The following is a 16,698-nucleotide window of genomic DNA, read 5'->3' as shown; positions in this document are numbered from 1 at the left end:
AGACAAACATGTCTATTGGTCTGTTAAAATCAATCCCCAAAGCAGGGAACAGTAAATCATCTCTCTACAAGAACACACAGTGCAGCTTCATCCTGAGATGAAGAATGTCTTTCAAATCATCAAAGCAATCTAATCAATCAATTAATCAAGCTATCAGCCAAATCAATAAAAAGCCAAACTTTTAATGAGTGCAGTAACCCTGTGTCCAGCCCTTGCAGTGCCCTTGCTCTGGGCTCTGCGCCCCTCTCACAGGCTGAGACAGCATTTATTATTCATTGGTTCCAGAGTATTGTACCTCCATCGATTTTGTGTGAGTTTTTGCTGGACTCGGCTTGATTAGTCCTGATGTTAGGACTCACCTCATGACACCCCTGTTGGCCCATGCATTGTGGGCATTCACACTTCCCCCTCTGTTAATACTTTTTTCTTTCTCTCTCTCTCAGGATGCAGAGTTCTACTCTGTGGATCTGGAGCGGGACAGTAAAGGCTTTGGGTTCAGCCTGAGAGGAGGACGGGAGTACAACATGGATCTTTATGTGTTGAGGCTGGCTGAGGACGGGGCGGCTGTCAGGAATGGCAAGATGAGGGTATGCTCCATGAAAAAAGAAAATATCTACTCTATTGTACTTAATAATATTTATGTTATAGACAGTTAATATCTCCTGGCATCAATTGTCTGGTTGTCTCATTAAACAGCCTCCCTTCTTCACTCTCTGCAATCACAGGTGGGAGATGAGATCCTGGAGATCAACAGCGAGAGCACAAAGAACATGAAGCACGCACGCGCCATCGAGCTGATCAAGAATGGTGGCCGGAGGGCACGCCTGGTCCTCAAGAGGGGCGATGGATCTGTTCCTGAATATGGTGCGTGGCAATGTGATGTGATACATGTTCCCTCCATACTGTGACTAACACTACCGCCTCTGACTAACTAACACCGGACAGACACCATAGTCTGCAATGTCTTGTTGCTGTAAGCAGGATTTCTCTGAGTCTTTGGTGTGTCTTCAGTGTCCTGATCCAATGCTTTAGAATTGATTATATCATGATATGTCTTATAGCCTTTGATCAACAAAAAGAATCTGAATATTTGCTGTCCCAGTGATGTGTCTGAATGACATTTAACGTTATTGCTCCTACATCAGTGATTTATTGGCCATATTATGTCATGTTCATTCTGCTGTGGCGGCAGGTAGCCTAGCAGTTAAGAGCGTTGGGACAGGAACAGAAAGGTTGCTGGTTCAAATCCCTGAGCCAACTAGGTGAAATATCTGTTATGTGTGCCCTTGAGCAAGGCACTGAACTCTAATTGCTCCTGTAAATCGCTATGGATAAGAGCATCTGGTAAAATGCTGTGTAAATCAAGTCTTGTTTTCGTCCAAATACTAAATGTTCTGGCTCATTCATCTGGGAATCTTTATCTTATCTCTGTTCTGCCGAGAAAGGTCACTGTGTGAAGGATGCCACCCAGCCGTCAATTTTCTAGGTTTTCCTTTTCTCTGCCAGCCAGAAAAACGTGAAAACTGAACCAACTACGTTTTTCTTTCTCTGGTCTTCATTGAGGATCTAAACCCTCTGATTTCTCTTTTTATTTATTTTTTGTTTTTATTTGATTTATTTCCTCTCTCTTTCCTCCATTTCTTTACTCTGGGCTCTTCCTCCTCCCTCCAGCGATGATGGCTCCTCATCTCGCTGTTGGTACTATGAGAAATGACAAGATGGGAGAGCCCTGTTTCTACTTAATGGGCCAAAATCAGACCACGGTTTGTAGCCAAGTCTGTTCCAACCCACCCTCCTAACCCTTTACCCTCCTACACCTGCACCCCAACATTCCTCACCCACTTAACACATCTCCCCCTACCCATCTCCTACCTGCACCTCCCTGGGTATGTGTTTAGTGCTGTGTGGCCTGACTCACTCCTCAACCTGTACTGTGCTTTTTTGACCCATACACCCAGAATGCACTGCTTACTCTCCGCCCACCTCTGGATGGATTCATGCAACTGCTCGCCACCACTGCTACCATAACACCACATCCCTAATTGGACAGAGTCATTGGCAGAACACTCTCCAGTTTTTTGTTTCAGGCTCTTTGTTTTTCTGCAGTTCCCATTCCCAATGATGATAATCGACTTGTTCATCATTTTGCTTTTAATAATGTCATAGGTGCTTGTTGTCATTGATAACCCAGCCCTTCACTTGCAATGTTTTGCACCTGTTGTGTTGCTGCCGCCTACATGTGCCAATCCATTGCTCTCAAAGAAAATATACTTCAGCAATTGTTTAATTTGATGTAATTTAGGTTGAGGATCAAATAAGCCATGTGTGTACAAATTAGATTTTTTTTTTCTCCCAGAAGTAAATATTTTTGTCACAATTTGCCAACATGTTCATGTTTATGGAAGTGCATGGTTTCCATAAAAATGGCTGTATTGACTCAATACAGATACAAGCACCCACATGAAAATGGCTATGGAACCTTAAGTTTGAGAGAATTGTCTGAGCTTCCAGGGTTATATTATTTAGCTAGTTTAAACTCCACCCAGTCTGAGAATGTCTCTCATGTCCTGTCTTTGTTCTCCCCCAGACGCCAGCCATGACGGGCACTCTCCCACACCCGGGGCACAAGACTCTCCGCAAGTGAGAACCCTGCCACCAAACAGCCGATATCACACCTCATCGGAGTCCAGTTATCCACCAGACCTTCACAAACCATCACGCCATGAGGAATCTGGACAGGGCCGAGTCAGGGACAGGATGGAGCACTCGGGCCGGCACTTTAACCACCACCACCATCACACCTGGAACAACAACCACACCACCTCCAGACAACACTCCCCGGACAACAGCACCAGCGGTGGGAACAACAAGAAGAGTCTTGGCCGCAAATTCAAGAAGTCTGACTCGGAGAGCGGCATCTCGAAACTCTTAAAGACTCTGCGCAAGGACAGCTCTGGGAAGAAGGCTGCAACAGCAGCGGCGGAGAAAGATCGAGAGCGCTCCGCTAGTAGCAGTACTCTGGACCAGAGATATGGTCGATCGCGCCGCGGCTCCCTCGACCGCTCGCCCACCCGTAAACGCAACACTTCCCCTGACCGACGGCGGGCCAAGTCCATGGACCGCAGGGCAGAGCGAGCACACCGGGACTGCACACCTGAGAGGGAGTATGATGACGGAGGGTTTCTCAGTCATGCAGCCACTCCTGAACGACCACTCTATGACCGTAGGCTCCTGAGGGAACCACAGACCCCAGGCAGAGCCTACATGGAGTCCACCACCCCAGAACGCCCCAACAACGGGGCCTCCTCCCTGTCTCTCTCCAGGGACCGCACGACTGACATGAAGGCCACCACCCCAGAACGCCCCAACAATGGGGCCTCCTCCCTGTCTCGCTCCAGGGGCCGTACGCCCGACAGAGGCAGCCTGAAGAATGGCAACCTCCTGAGGGACTCGTCGGCCGAGACGAGGGATGAGAGCTACGGGATAAACGGAACACCAGAGAGACGCTACAGGTCAGAGAGAGACTCATCTCCAAACAGCAGCTCCAGCAGGGAGGAGCTGAACTACGCTGCAGCGCCTGCTCCCAGACTGAAGGATTACTACAGCACACTGAAGAACAACTCCTCCGCTCACCACAACGCCGGCTACAACAATGCAGGACTTAGCAACAAGACAGGACAACACCACAACAACACAGTAGGCCGTGCCCCGAACCAGTTCCCAGAGCCTAAGAGAAGGTTTTACAAAGAGAGCCCCAAGGACCTCAGCATCTGAGTGGACAGAGCCTGGCTTCTCAGCCCTTGATCTGTAGAGACTACAGTAAATACACTGGACTTAGACTTCTGAGGAGATTGACTCATGTGATTTATCTGATTGCTTGACTAATTTGACTACTTGTGATCCCAGACAGAGATTCATACCACAGCAGGAGTACAATCTTTGTTTTAGTTCTTACTGTTTCTGTTCTCGTTATTTTGAGCATAACTGAGGTTGTTAATACTGTAGTGAAGGTATGTGTGTGTGCCTATCAAATTACAAATGGTGATTTAGCTTTTTTATAGGCGTCTCTGACTCCACATGTGTTCCCTCTGAGGTTTCGAACATGCTCCTTACTGTGCTAACAGGTACTTCATGATGAGCTTGTTTTAATATGTTTTTAGATGTTGTTTTCCACCCCAGAATTGCTTTATAAAGCAAACTATAGCACAAGACGTTGGCAGTACAGGCATTTTATGGACGACTGCAGTGAAAACCTTAGTGAATATCATACAGAACGAAAGGAAAACAAACATTTTAGAACCAATGGTCATTTTAGAATGAAGTAATATATTTCAAATAATACTTTTTGCATTTGACTTGCTATTTATTTTCAATTGGCACACACCATGAGGAAGCTCGGTAAAAGGACCAAGTAATACGCCCGATCACCTGAAAATAATAATCATTTTTACCCCTGCTGGATTTGCTGTAGAATTATATATATGTTGATCTAAGTTGGTATGGCATGCCCCTTCCTTACCAAGCCCACAAACCCTCAAAAATCAGAGAGGGGAAAGCAGACCATCTATTGAGAAAAACACCAGGTATTGTTGATATTTCTCTCACAGAGCAGACAAGTCTAAAAACCCACCAGGATCTGAGGCTGTTTTGGGTTTCTGTTTTTCAGTGTGTCTAGTAATGATGAGCCAAGGAGGAGAACTTTTTTTTAAAATTCCCAGTAAGAGGTGTCTGTGTAGACTGCCTGTGGTGGAAATACAATTGAACAAAGTTTTGTATTCCTGTTCAGAGGACAGTAGAAGCAACACGTTACCTGACAGGAGCCTGTAACATAAAACCTACTTCACAGCTATACGCAGCATGGAGAGGTTGACCGAGAGGTCAAGTGGTTTTAAAGTAACCACAGTCCTATAGTTGTAGGCTGCTTATTTGATCCCACTGTTTCAAGAGAATTTTCCCTTGTGAAAAATATAGCAGATATTGATCAACGGCCCATTGATCCTATGCAGGTGATATGGGAGTATTTCTCAAGTTCCTCTCTTCCTCTCCCTGCCCAAGGAAATTAGGTGATGATGTAATAATGTAAGGGACGTTGTTACGATGATAACGGATGGACCGTTCCAGTACAGAAGTGGGCCTATCTGCCAGGCTGAGCCATGCTGTCACACCACTGGAGTCTGACTGCTGCTTTGACCGTGTGTATCCTCTGTTTTATGTTTCACAAAAGGACTAAAAAGATATAGGAAAATCCACAACAAATGCATTGTTTTATCACTGTTGTTGCCATGGTACTGTAAAAAAATAAATACAAAAAAACCAAAAACATTTAAAGACGTTAACCTGTTGGCCACCACCTGTACAGAATTTCAATATGTAACCAATAGGAACCCATTGAGGACTAAAATGTTGCCTTTTTCTTGTACAAAAGAGACATTTATGGGAAACCTCTTTAGTGAGGAATGTGATAGTGTTTATATTTCTGAAATGGACCTGATGATTCATGGGAAATATGTTAATGTACTCTGAATCAGGTATGTAAAGACATTCTAAAAATGGACGACTTTATTTGGTCAATCAGAATCTGTTTGTTGGTTTGAATATCTCTCGATGGTTAGCCTGCCTTTGTATTATAAAGCACTTGTATGCAGTCGGTGTTCTTTAAGCATTATTGCAATGTGCTCCAGACATAATGCTATCTCTGTGTTGATAAAAGCATTACATGTATATGGGCCAATCTTTTTTTATAAAACACTATGCATATATAAATACTACATTGTTCATAGCTTTATTTAACCCATGAAGCTATATATAACATTAGTCTAAGTACAAGTAGATGTGGACTTAACCAGTAAAGCTTTTTTCCTTGAGATGGATCACAATGTATATGTAGCTATCAAAAAGAAGTCTGTGAATGCTATTTTTATTATCAAATAAAGTTTTCCATACAAATTCAAAAGGATTTTTCTCCACAATGACTTGCAATTATACTCTCAGGAGATTCCTATTGATATGATTGACATTGTAGTCCCTTTGCAGTGCAGCATTCTCAGATTGATTTATTATTCACCAAGGTAGTAAGCACACTGCTTTAGTAACAGGATATCTGCAAAAAAAATATATATTGTCTAGCTTCCTTGCTTTTAACAGTGTCTATCTGACATTTCAGATTTGTCTGACTAGCAAAGGTTTTAGTAAATAAACAAGGAATGTCTAACTGCATATCCATTCATATCAATATGTCCCTATTACCCGCTGACAGAATAATTTGGTATGTACATCACGGAAGTGAAATTAATCTACTTGTTAATGGGCAATATGCTGGGATCGTGACAACATCGACATGTCAGTAAACTGCCTACTACAGTAGCACATGCTGAATGGGTACCCACAGCTGTTAACAAGCAACCCTGAGGCAGGCTTTCAGCTATGCTACAGTATATTCCCTTGTTGGTTTTGTAACACACACAATATGTTTTTTTCCATTTGAAGAATGTGAAATGTGAAGAAGGTTAAACTAAGGCCTTATACCTTTTAAAGGGTTAATAAATAATGTTATTATAAACTGTAAGGTCTCCTCTTCAGGAGACCTTTGTGTGTGTGTTAAAACCTGTTCTGAGTGTTGTGACCTTCAGACACTATCAGAAGGCGTCTACGTTCAGACTCCTCCTGTCTGGATCCCACGTGGTTATCTGGTTTTCTGAGAACACAAGGCTGCCACAGACCTGATTGAAACCAGCCACCTGTCAGAAGATGCTTACACTCGTTCACATTGTTATGACTCTATACTTGTGATGAAAGGTCAAGTTTCGGTCAAACCCAATTCTGAGTTTTTACTTGCTGATAAGATGGTTCTTGCTGTCAGGGGGAGGTTAGATTTATTAAAATGTTGTTGCTAGGGAAAGTTACGTAAGGGGGATTGGGGAGGCTATATGAGTTACAGGATGTCTTAGACATTGTGCAGAACTTGGGGAGAACTATCATATGCTGTTAAACTGTACTCTGTATCAACCTCTGCCTACAATTGTATTACTAAAATAAGTATTTTAATACTTAAAGAGTCTGTGCTTCCTTTCCATTAATAATGTATGTTTGATAACTATATAGACCTGATCATTTGTTGAAGAAATTGACCAACATTTTGGCGAGCTTGCCAGGAACGAGTGACCACTTCGCTGGACTGACCGTTGATCCACGTGCATGCGTTACAAAATGATAAGGTAAGCAGACGCCTGTTATATCTAATGTCTGTAGTTTGCTATAGCACGTTCTGGTTAATGAGTCATTCTGGTATGTACAGTGGGGAGAACAAGTATTTGATACACTGCCGATGTTGCAGGTTTTCCTACTTACAAAGCATGTAGAGGTCTGTAATTATTATCATAGGTACACTTCAACTGTGAGAGACGGAATCTAAAACAAAAATCCAGATATTCACATTGAATGATTTTTAAGTAATTCATTCGCATTTTATTGCATGACATAAGTATTTGATCACCTACCAACCAGTAAGAATTCTGGCTCTCACAGACCTGTTAGTTTTTCTTTAAGAAGCCCTCCTGTTCTCCACTCATTACCTGTATTAACTGCACCTGTTTGGACTTGTTACCTGTATAAAAGACACCTGTCCACACACTCAATCAAACAGACTCCAACCTCTCCACAATGGCCAAGACCAGAAAGCTGTTTAAGGACAGTAAGGATAAAATTGTAGACCTGCACAAGGCTGGGATGGGCTCCAGGACAATAGGCAAGCAGCTTGGTGAGAAGGCAACAACTGTTGGCGCAATTATTAGAAAATGGAAGAAGTTCAAGATGACGGTCAATCACCCTTGGTCTGGGGCTCCATGCAAGATCTCACCTCGTGGGGCATCAGTGATAATGAGGAAGGTGAGGGATCAGCCCAGAACTACACAGCAGGACCTGGTCAATGACCTGAAGAGAGCTGGGACCACAGTCTCAAAGAAAACCATTAGTAACACACTACGCCGTCATGGATTAAAATCCTACAGCGCACGCAAGGTCCCCCTGCTCAAGCCAGCGCATGTCCAGGCACATCTGAAGTCTGCCAATGACCATCTGGATGATCCAGAGGAGGAATGGGAGAAGGTCATGTTGTCTGATGAGACAAAAATAGAGCTTTTTGGTCTAAACTCCACTCGCCGTGTTTGGACGAAGAAGGATGAGTACAACCCCAAGAACACCATCCCAACCGTGAAGCATGGAGGTGGAAACAACATTCTTTGGGGATGCTTTTCTGCAAAGGGGACAGGAAGACTGCACCGTATTGAGGCGAGGATGGATGAGGCCATGTATTGCGAGATCTTGGCCAACTTGGCCAACAACCTCCTTCCCTCAGTAAGAACATTGAAACACACAGCCAGGGCAACTAAGGAGTGGCTCCGTAAGAAGCATCTCAAGGTCCTGGAGTGGCCCAGCCAGTCTCCAGACCTGAACCCAATAGAAAATCTTTGGAGGGAGCTGAAAGTCCGTATTGCCCAGCGACAGCCCCGAAACCTGAAGGATCTGGAAAAGGTCTGTATGGAGGAATGGGCCAAAATCCCTGCTGCAGTGTGTGCAAACCTGGTCAAGAACTACAGGAAAATGATGATCTCTGTAATTGCAAACAAAGGTTTCTGTACCAAATAATAAGTTCTGCTTTTCTGATGTATCAAATACTTATGTCATGCAATAAAATGCTAATTAATTACTTAAAAATCATACAATGTGATTTTCTTGAATTTTGTTTTAGATTCTGTCTCTCACAGTTGAAGTGTACCTATGATAAAAATTACAGACCTCTACATGCTTTGTAAGTAGCAAAACCTGTAAAATCGTCGGTGTATCAAATTCTTGTTCTCCCCACTGTAAGTGGAGCCTCACTGTTAAATGTATCTGAACCTAAATTTCTTTGTAATAGCGGAATAATTGAAAGTGTGAAATTATTGTTACACAATCCGTGGGGATAGGTTTAAAGGAATTTATCCACTACTCCCAAACGAACTAGTAGCTCCAGGAGATAATTCTTCCCCACCACTGAGTAGAATGTATCAAGAACTAGGAGATATGTGGAATCATGCCAAGACTCAATCAACACCTCTCTATCCTAGAGTTACCATGGCAAAGGACCTCATGGCAGCTCAATAAAAGAAAGCACAGGGAGAAATGGATAACACTGTTGAGGTTATCAGACGAGGTCGTAATGATGAAGATAAAGAGCAAAGTCTAAGTGGTAATCACACTGAATGGAGAGAACTGAAGAGAGGAAGAAGAACTGATACGACTGAGAACAGAATATGAAGGAAAAATGAAAACTGAACAAACAGGAGACAGTGGGAGGAGAAGAAGAGAGAGGAGAGAGAATGTGAATAATTCACTGAACACGAGAGTGGAACTGCCCTTCACCCATTTCAGACAAGCACTCTACCGACAGTTAAGGGAATGTTTCCCACCACCAGAGATGTTGCAAGACCGGGTGAACTGCTCTTCACTGAAGATGATGATATCCTCGACTAGATGGATAAGATGAAGACAGAATGGCAAGGAGAGACAACTGAGATATTTGAAGGCCCTAATAAGGAGGACCGCATTAGACACTACTGCAGAGCCTGGAAAAAGTTGAAGACTGAGGAAAGAGCAAGAAAGGCTAGACTCGTCGCGCAGCTTAAGAAGGCCCAGCTAGCTCAGCCGGACAAAGGAAAAACCAGCAACCTGATGGTGGCTGAACCTCCTGCCACCCAGCAGCAACAACCACCACAGCCTCTTCCACCACCTCCTTCCCAGTTTCTTCAAGCACCTGCAGCTCAGTTCCCTCCTCAACCATATGGGAACCCACAACCATACCTACCAACACTGAGACAACTGCTGGTGTGCTGGAATTGCGGAATGACAGGTCATATGAGAAACATGTGCCCTCACCAACCACAGCATCAGTCACCCTGGCAGCAGAGAGGAAGAGGTCAATGGAGAGGGAATGATGGCAGGTGGAACTTCCAATGGTGCCTTGCCTGTCTTGGATAGGGGTTTGGAAAGGTAGGGACTTTGTTAACGCGTCTGGGACCCCTATTAAAAACCGTATGCAGATTGAAGCCCTGCTTGAAGCCATGTTGCTTTCAGCGCAGTTGGCTATTCTTAAGGTCCGAGCCCACACAGGCAACACTGACAGCATTATTATAGGTATTGCAGCTGCTGAAGCTGCTGCTAAGAATGCTGCTTCCCGCCGCCATACTCATGCTGTTCTGCTTGCCTCCCGGTGTACGTCTGAAATCACTGATCTGGACTAACACCAGGCTGCGGATGCACTTAATCACCCTTTGTGGGAGTCTAGAGTCTGCTCCAGAGACCCTGGTGGCCCGTGGAGACAATCACTCTCTGGCAGAACAGTTCTGCCTCTGCCTCTCGTCTCCTGTGTGTGTCGCTTGGTCCACGGGGTGGGAGATGGTAAGACTAATATCTGACACCTGGTTTTGTCCAAATCTGATTTGAAATTTGCAAAACACATGTGTATAAATGTACTACATGTATGCAATACAACATTGGTAAGGGTGCCCCCCTGAAACCAGGGAAATTTCCAGCGCCAGTAATGGGGTTACTGAGATGGCTAATTAAACCATAAAAGGGGGGCTTGCCAAAGCATGCCACTCCACAGGGAAATCATAGGTAGAATGTCTCCCCTTAGTCTTGATGAAAATGCGCAATAGTATAAACCGCTGAACAGGGCGTAGCCCACATGTGCACACCCCAATGACTCCAAAACTGACGGACCTGACTGCGCTGGATGATGATTTGAGTAAATATATGAAGGAACTAACCCATGCTGTTAGGTATTTGTATTCCCAATACAGGAAAGCCCAGGACGTTCCAGAACAGGGCGACCTAGACAGCCCGCCTGTTGACGTTGGAAAATGGATCAAGCTGAAGGTCAAATCAAATCAAAGTTTATTTGTCACGTGCGCCGAATACAACAGTGAAATGCTTACTTACAGGCTCTAACCAATAGTGCGAAAAAAAGGTGTGTGTAGGTAAGTAATTAAATAAAACAACAGGGCACAGGGACTATGGTGGTCTGCTTGAAGCATGTTGGTATTACAGACTCAATCATGGACATGTTGAAAATGTCAGTGAAGACACTTGCCAGTTGGTTAGCACATGCCTGGAGCACACGTCCTGGTAATCTGTCTGGCCCCGCAGCCTTGTTTGTGTATGTTGACCTGTTTAAAGGTCTTACTCACATCGGCTACGGAGAGCGTGATCACACAGTCATCCGGAACAGCTGATGCTCTCATGCATGCCTCAGTGTTGCTTGCCTCAAAGCGAGCATAGAAGTGATTTAGCTCGTCTGGTATGCTCGTATCACTGGGTAGCTCGTGGCTGTGCTTCCCTTTGTAGTCTGTAATAGTTTGCAAGCCCTGCCACATCCGACGAGTGTCGGAGCCGGTGTAGTATGATTCAATCTTAGCCCTGTATTGACGCTTTGCTTGTTTGATGGTTCGTCGCAGGGCATAGACACTATCAGAAGGCGTCTACGTTCAGACTCCTCCTGTCTGGATCCCACCGTGGTTATCTGGTTTTCTGAGAACACAAGGCTGCCACAGACCTGATTGAAACCAGCCACCTGTCAGAAGATGCTTACACTCGTTCACATTGTTATGACTCTATACTTGTGATGAAAGGTCAAGTTTCAGTCAAACCCAATTCTGAGTTTTTACTTGCTGATAAGATGGTTCTCGCTGTCAGGGGGAGGTTAGATTTATTAAAATGTTGTTGCTAGGGAAAGTTACGTAAGGGGGATTGGGGAGGCTATATGAGTTACAGGATGTCTTAGACATTGTGCAGAACTTGGGGAGAACTATCATATGCTGTTAAACTGTACTCTGTATCAACCTCTGCCTACAATTGTATTACTAAAATAAGTATTTTAATACTTAAAGAGTCTGTGCTTCCTTTCCATTAATAATGTATGTTTGATAACTATATAGACCTGATCATTTGTTGAAGAAATTGACCAACAAGAGAAACAGATTTTACTTTCAACTCGAGATGAGTCTTTTCATCATACAGGCCAAATCAGTAACCTAGCGTACACTGGGGAAAAATTTGGCTGAAGCTGTGATGATGGAACAACAGTCCACTCCTTATGCTGTCTTTTTGTTCCCTATGTAGAGCACTACTTGTCTCTGATCAAAAGTTGAAACAATATATAAGGTGTCATTAGATTTCCCCGCAGACAATAATAGGGTTATTAGCATGTAAGTAGACTTTGAGACGTTTTTTCCTCCATAGTGATCCATACCATAGCTAATGAAGGGGAAAACCTTCAGGATGTGTGGGAGCACGCACAGCACTGAGTCATCACAGAATCTAACTGACTTATAGCTTTAACTTCTGAATAATGGATGTGTTTTTTCTTCCATCTAGATGGGGGGAGATGTGAATTAAAGAGTTCTTTGCACTCACCAAGCGATCCTTCTCCAAGCCTCTGCAACCTTTGTTACCTTCCCAGGGAGGTATTGATGTTGCAGGCATCCCTATTCCATGTGATGATGACATAATTTACAACAACCTTGGAGGAGATGGGTGCTAGCAAGTTGACCTTGATAGGCAGTTGTCATGGAAACACACAACTATGCACTGTGATTTTGTAAGTGCCGAAGTGACAGAAGCCAATATGAAAGCCACTCTTATGAGGCAGAAAAACTCGCTTCAGAGGCAGTAAAAAATACCAAAAAATACAAACTATTGAGTCAGCAGAATATTGATGAGATTCATTCATTAGTGTGGATATGTCAAGTTCCTGTCTGAGCAAGCAGTTAGAGAATTTCTGAACTGATGAAGGCAAAATTGGAAATTGGAAATCATGAGGTGTAATGCTCCCACTCCTCCCTGCCTGTCTTCAGCCCAGCCCCTAATCTGGTCTGCGGCCAGTGATTGATGTGTTGTTGTTTCCCTCAGCCTGTCTCTGCTGGAGTTGGATTGGAGCAGATCGCTTGGCGAGTGAGCGTATCTGTATTCAGCCAGAGATCCGATGGTATGAGGGTTGCTATAGCTACACAACAAAGGTCATTATGAGAGAGTTTTCTAAGTGTTTGTTATGCTCCAGCCTGACAGATATTTCTGCACAACCGAGCACTGAGGAGGAGAAATCTCATGTCACTCCCTGAGCTTCTATCATTTATCACATAGACATGTAGGTACAGCTTATACCACCGTCTTTACATGGAGGGAAAAAGGCATGGATATGATGAAAATGATTCAGTATCTGTAAGCCGCAGTAAATCTAGAGCATACTATACCTGATGCTATACTTTACCAGTCATGGGCAATAATAGGCAACCTGTCATTTTTTCACATTCAATTGTGATCCAAAGTGAGAGAGAGAGAGAGAGAGAGAGAGAGAGAGAGAGAGAGCCCATGAGTTTTATTTAACATCAGGAACACAAAGATATCTTGATAAGATTGACTGCACTTGATCCAATTATGTCTTTCACCTCATCAACCTTGTGGGTGATTACTGTAAATCAGAAGCTATAGTCATGTCTGCATCTTCATGTATGTATTGAGTCATACATAGCTATGCTTATTCATGTCATAATCCCTTAGAATTAGCATTACATACTCAGTACAAGGTGACCTGTGATTGACCTTAGATCACTATTCCGTCTTAACACCTTTATCAAAGCTATGAGAACACTTGACTGTACCAGACCTCAGTTTAAATACGTTTTAAAGAATGTGTATTTGAGTATTTTCAAAACACAGCCAAAAGCAAGTAGTTTTATTTTATCATTATAAACCAAAGTCAATGAAATTGCATTTGAAACTATTTTCAATGCTTATTTCAAATACTATTTTCTAATACCTGAGCTAAATGCATGGGAGTGTATTTGAGTACTTTAAAATACTTTCCAATGTTATCTGAATACTTGCTTTGAAATGCATTCAAAAGTAATTGAAATACCTGAAATCGTTTTTGAACCCAGGTCCTGACTGTACACAACATGTCTACATGTTCAATTATTTCCTATTGCATTTAAGAGCAGGCGATTCACATTGACTCAGTTAATTAAACATACTACTTTAGTTCCAACCGTTTCACCCTGATAGTAAGTAAAACATGAACAGTAATTGTCTTTTGCAAAGTGCGATTTATTACGTTGCCTTGATTACGTGTCTCTACATTCACAAATAAGCCAGTAACATATAGAATCCAACTGTAAAATATTTAAGATATTTTCCTTTCCTGTCTCGAGAAAGACAAAACATCTTGCACATCGACAGGGGTGGAATTGGGAGGGAATGAGTGGGAACAGAGTTCCCAAAGCGAAATAATTTGGACATGTAAAAATACAGAATCTGAACTATTTACATTGGTTAATTCCCAGAGTGATTATTTTCCAATTCCATCCCTGCACATTGTTACGTTAGACTCTCTTTACATATACATAAACAACTTTGTTGTGGGCTGCCCATCTGCAACTGTCTTTAGGTTGAACCAACTGGTTTGCAAAAATACAAGAGTTATTTCTGTAGACGTGAGCCTTTGTCGTTTCCGGGAGCAGAAGTCTTCTTTGTGGACGCTGGATCGCAGGGCCCACATTGGGGGCTCGTTTATGCAGGAGCCACGGAGCTGGAGGACACGGAGGAGGCCTCGGTCTTGGAGGCAGTGGTGGAGGCTCCCTCCTCCTCCTCGAAGGGGTTCTTCCCACAGCACAGGGTGGTGATCATGCAGTTGCGGAACTGCTTGTTCATCAACACGTAGATGAGAGGGTTGTACAGGGACGAACTCTTGGCAAAGAATGCCGGAATTGTCATGAAGACAGGGCCGAACTCTGATCCCTGGTTGCAGAAGATATACCAGGCCACGCTGGCGTAGGGCACCCAGCACACTAGGAAGGAGACGACCATCATGATGACCATTCGGGTCACTTCCCTCTCAGCCCTCTGGGTGGTCTCAGACTCCTGCTGGGCGGCGGCAGCTGCCTTGACAGCGCAGAGCAGGTTGCCGTAGCAGAAGGAGATGATGAACAGGGGAATCATAAAGTGGACAACGAACATGTAGATGACAAAGGACTCATTGTTGATGTCAGGGGCGCGTGTGTAGTAGTCAATTCCACATGAGCACTGCATGCCTTCGGGGATATAGCGGGACCAGCCAAGCAGAGGGGGCACGGAGCAAGCAGCAGCCATGACCCAGGTAAAGGCCACGCCCATGATGGCATGGGTCTCACTGAAGCGGAAGTTGCTAATAGGTTTGCAGACGACCAACCACCTCTCAATAGCCAGGACAACCAGGGACCACAGGGCAATCTCACCACCATGGGTAGCAAAGAATCCCTCGATGTTGCAGCCCGTTCTTCCAAAGACGAAATAGCCATGCATGGAGGTGTACATCGTAGTGGTGAAGCCTCCGATTACCATGAAGAGATCGGCCACAGCCAGGTTCAGCAGGATGTAGTTCAGGGCGGTCCTCAGCTTTTTGTGCTCGATGGTGACGTAGAGTGTGAGGAAGTTGATGGGGAATCCGGTGAGGATGAGGAAGAACATGTAGGCAGCCATGAGTGAGTACGCCGCTGGGCTGACAAGGTAGTACTGGGGGTATTCATAGGGGTTCCTAACAATGCCAGTAGCATTGGACATAGGGACGTAGAAATCTGGTCCCTCTGTGCCGTTCATGGTTGCGGTCTTGCGGTGGCGATCAGCCCTTCTTCAGATGGTGTTCCGGCTGTACAGAAAGAGAGATGGAAAGGGTCCTTTCTACAAATGCACCCAGGAGGTCAGACTCCTGATTTTATAGGCACATCTTAAGGTGTTAGATGATCACTTTCCCAATCAGTCAGCACAATGTGATTTAGGCCACTGTTAATATATAATCCAGCCACCACTGCAAACATAACTGGCCACTCATCAAGTTATTAAGGTTACACCTGCTCATACCTATCAGGAGATGATGGCTTAATCTGAAACGCTGCATTGGCTGTTACACACCTAGGCCTCATCCATATACTCAGAACTGAGTTAGTCATTTGCATACAACTTTTAAACACTGTTAAATTTACAGTTTCTCTTTTGAAGATATATTTCAATATATTCTAGAGACATGTTTGAAGCTTCATACTCCAAGCACAAAAGAGTGAAGAGACGGAGTGCTGTGGGAGAACAGATGGTTTATTATAAGTGGCGATAAGAAACACGTTAAGCTGTGGTAATACATAGGCACAAAGTAGAATAGCTGCACCACCAGGAAATACTATATGGTGATTGAAGGATGTTTTTATAGATAATGGTCTGAGACGTGTAAACGTCCTCATCCTGAACATATTACATAATTGTATTAATATTAGGTGTAGCAATATTTATAGATTTTTTATCAAAATAATGCAACATATTATTTTCATAGAACATTAAGTGTAGCAACATACAGTTACATGTAATTCACAGGTCATTCATTGAGTACTTGTGCTTATGTTGCAGTATTATAGCTGATGCTTATTGTGTGACTAAGATTTTAAGACTGTGCGTGTGCATGCATGTTTGCACGTTTATGTGTGTGTGTGTGTGTGTGCGGGAGAAAGGATTACTCATGCATTTCAATGTCATTTCCTCCCAAACATCCTACAAACATGTCATTCAAAAGAATATTCACATTTATTCCTGTTTTATAACCTTAAAAGTTTATTTCAAGAGATGTTACATTCTGCATATCTT

General features: G+C 43.6%; 2 protein-coding genes and 1 long non-coding RNA gene across 10 annotated transcripts in view; 2 read left to right on the top strand and 1 right to left on the bottom strand.

The window, feature by feature from the left end:
- Positions 1-7,046, top strand: part of LOC110491133 (membrane-associated guanylate kinase, WW and PDZ domain-containing protein 1) — a 204,234-nt gene extending 197,188 nt beyond the window's left edge. For 6 of the 8 annotated variants that reach the window (XM_036947461.1, XM_036947463.1, XM_036947465.1 and 3 more), the window contains exons 21-23: positions 444-587; positions 726-864; positions 2,588-7,046. In XM_036947461.1, the coding sequence (XP_036803356.1) occupies positions 444-587; positions 726-864; positions 2,588-3,774 (1,470 nt within the window). In that variant the 3' untranslated portion in view covers positions 3,775-7,046. Of the gene's footprint in view, positions 1-443; positions 588-725; positions 865-1,671; positions 1,764-2,587 lie in introns of all 8 variants that reach the window. The other 2 variants (XM_036947466.1, XM_036947467.1) reach the window with 1 other exon arrangement.
- Positions 7,047-8,803: 1,757 nt separating this feature from the next.
- LOC110492464 lies at positions 8,804-11,923 on the top strand. Its single transcript, XR_002469012.2, has 2 exons — positions 8,804-10,914; positions 11,493-11,923. It is a non-coding gene; the product is annotated as an uncharacterized LOC110492464 (long non-coding RNA).
- A 2,198-nt stretch (positions 11,924-14,121) lies between these two features.
- On the bottom strand, positions 14,122-15,748 carry rho (rhodopsin). The gene is given in 1 exon segment (NM_001124319.1): positions 14,122-15,748. A coding segment is annotated over 1 exon segment (1,065 nt). The 5' UTR covers positions 15,667-15,748; the 3' UTR covers positions 14,122-14,601.
- Positions 15,749-16,698: the final 950 nt, after the last annotated feature.

Source organism: Oncorhynchus mykiss, chromosome 16, assembly GCF_013265735.2.
Source record: "Oncorhynchus mykiss isolate Arlee chromosome 16, USDA_OmykA_1.1, whole genome shotgun sequence".
Lineage (NCBI taxonomy): Eukaryota > Metazoa > Chordata > Actinopteri > Salmoniformes > Salmonidae > Oncorhynchus > Oncorhynchus mykiss.
This window is presented reverse-complemented; position numbering and strand designations above follow the sequence as displayed.